The 1,922-nt window shown below is 58.1% G+C and overlaps 1 protein-coding gene across 1 annotated transcript in view; it reads right to left on the bottom strand.

The window, feature by feature from the left end:
• Window positions 1-1,070: 1,070 nt before the first annotated feature.
• Window positions 1,071-1,922, bottom strand: part of CCDC78 (coiled-coil domain containing 78) — a 16,291-nt gene continuing 15,439 nt past the window's right edge. Inside the window, 1 exon segment of the mRNA XM_057380654.1 lies at window positions 1,071-1,500. Coding sequence (XP_057236637.1) covers window positions 1,413-1,500 — 88 coding nt within the window. The 3' untranslated portion in view covers window positions 1,071-1,412.

Below are 1,922 nucleotides of genomic sequence, written 5' to 3'. Positions count from 1 at the left end.
CCCCATGTCTTGGCTACAAGGAGCTGCCCTGTGGTCCCTGGTGGCACTGCCACTCTGTGACCATGTCCTAAAGCCACCTGGCTGTGTCTTTCTCTCTCTCTCCCCAGAAACCTCCCTTGGCCACCAAGCTGCTGGCAGAGCTGCCYGACGATGCCCGGGTGGTGGCTGGACGCTTCCCCTTCCCCTCGTGGACCCCCAGCAGCACCCTGGGCCAGGGGCTGGAGCAGGTCTGGGCCTATGACATGAAGGACGTGCGGCGAGAAGCGCAGGACAGTGCCCAGGAGGGCCAAAGCTGAGCCCAGCCTTGTAAAGCCCAGTCTGAGCCCAGCCTCATTAAGCCTGGCACTGAGGTTCAGAGCTCTCCAGCCCTGGGCTCAGCTCAGGACAGCGGTGCTTGGCCACAATTTGCCCTGGAGACTCACATGGTGGCAGTCCCTCATTTTTCCAGAGAATTTGATTGGAGCCAGGGAGGAGAGAATCAGACCTGGAAATCCTGGGGTTCATGCAGGGTTTGAGGGATAAAGCCCCAGTGCCTCTTTCTGTATCATTGCTGCTTTATTTCTATTTAAGTTTTTAAAATAAAGTTTTGGTTGGTTGTTCCTCTGAAGTTTTGTTTTTCCTTTGCCTTTGAGCTGCTGAGTGGTCCTGGAGTTGGAGCAGCTGCAGTTCCTGGGTTTGGGCTTTGCTCCACCTTTCTAGCTCAGCTCCAGGAAGGATCAGTTTGGGCCTGCTCATCTATATAATATTCCATTTTTCCCTCAAACACAAAGGAAAATGGGATTTTTTCCACCTCAGAATCACRGAATGGTTKGGATTGGAAGGGACTTAAAGCTCCYTTTAAAGCTCCACGGCAGGGACACCTTCCACTGTCCCAGGCTGCTCCAAGCCCCARTGTCCAGCCTGGCCTTGGACACTGCCAGGGATCCAGGGGCAGCCACAGCTTCTCTGGGCACCCTGTGCCAGGGCCTSCCCACCCTCMCAGTGAAAGAGCAGCTCATCCCTTTGTCCAGCCCCACAACTGGGCCAGCCTTGGCTCCATCCCACAGGAGCTGCGAGGGCAGTGAGGGCAGTGAGGTGGGAGCAGCCCTTGGTCCAGATCCAGATCTCATCCAGGAGAAATGCTACAGCAGGAGCAGGAGCAAACCAGCAGTGAAGAGCTGCCTGGGAGCCAGTCCCGTGTCCGGGGTGTGCTCAGGGAAGAGCAGAATTCCTGCACCGGTGGATGGCCGGGGACAGCAGGACAGGGACAGACTGACACAGTTGTGACATTTCAGTCCTGTGAAACTSAGACCAGGAGCACCAAGTGTTTCCCTCCTGTTGGCAGCTCCCAGGCAGGGGAGGATCCTTTCCTGGCACTCCATGGAGCACAGAGCTCCTCYCCTGGAACGCTGCTGTCCCCAAGGTTGGCTCTGCTATGGCTGGTGGCCGGTGCTGGCCCCGGGGGCGTGGGGCACCTCGCTGCCCTCAGCGCTCCTCAGCTGCAGGATCTCCTGCTTGTACCTGCGGGGAAAGGCCACTGACAGTGCCTGGGTGTTCCTGGGTGTTCCTGGCCGTGCCAGGAGCTCAGCCTTTGCCAAGGAAAAGGGGTCCATGGGCTGTGCCAGGTAAGGGCTGAGCCTGAGCTGAGCTCACGGCCGGAGCAGGGGGGTCCTGCCCTGACAGACCCTGCCCTGCCCTTCCCAGCTTTTCTCCCTGCTCCAGGGCATGATGGGGCGGGGAGAGGGGAGCATAGATTAGGTGCTGCTGGGGGGCCTCGATTAGAACCTGTGATAAAAACCCCTAAAATTTCAGGCTTTAGATTTTAGATTCCTGTGGAGGTTCCAGGGAAACCTCAGAGCCCCTTCCAGGGCCTAAAGGGGCTCCAGGAGAGCTTGAGAGGGACTGGGGACAAGGGATGGAGGGACAGGACACAGGGAATGGCT

Source organism: Malurus melanocephalus, unplaced genomic scaffold (assembly GCF_030028575.1).
Source record: "Malurus melanocephalus ecotype Western Australia unplaced genomic scaffold, MMel_1.1 scaffold_465, whole genome shotgun sequence".
Lineage (NCBI taxonomy): Eukaryota > Metazoa > Chordata > Aves > Passeriformes > Maluridae > Malurus > Malurus melanocephalus.
This window is presented reverse-complemented; position numbering and strand designations above follow the sequence as displayed.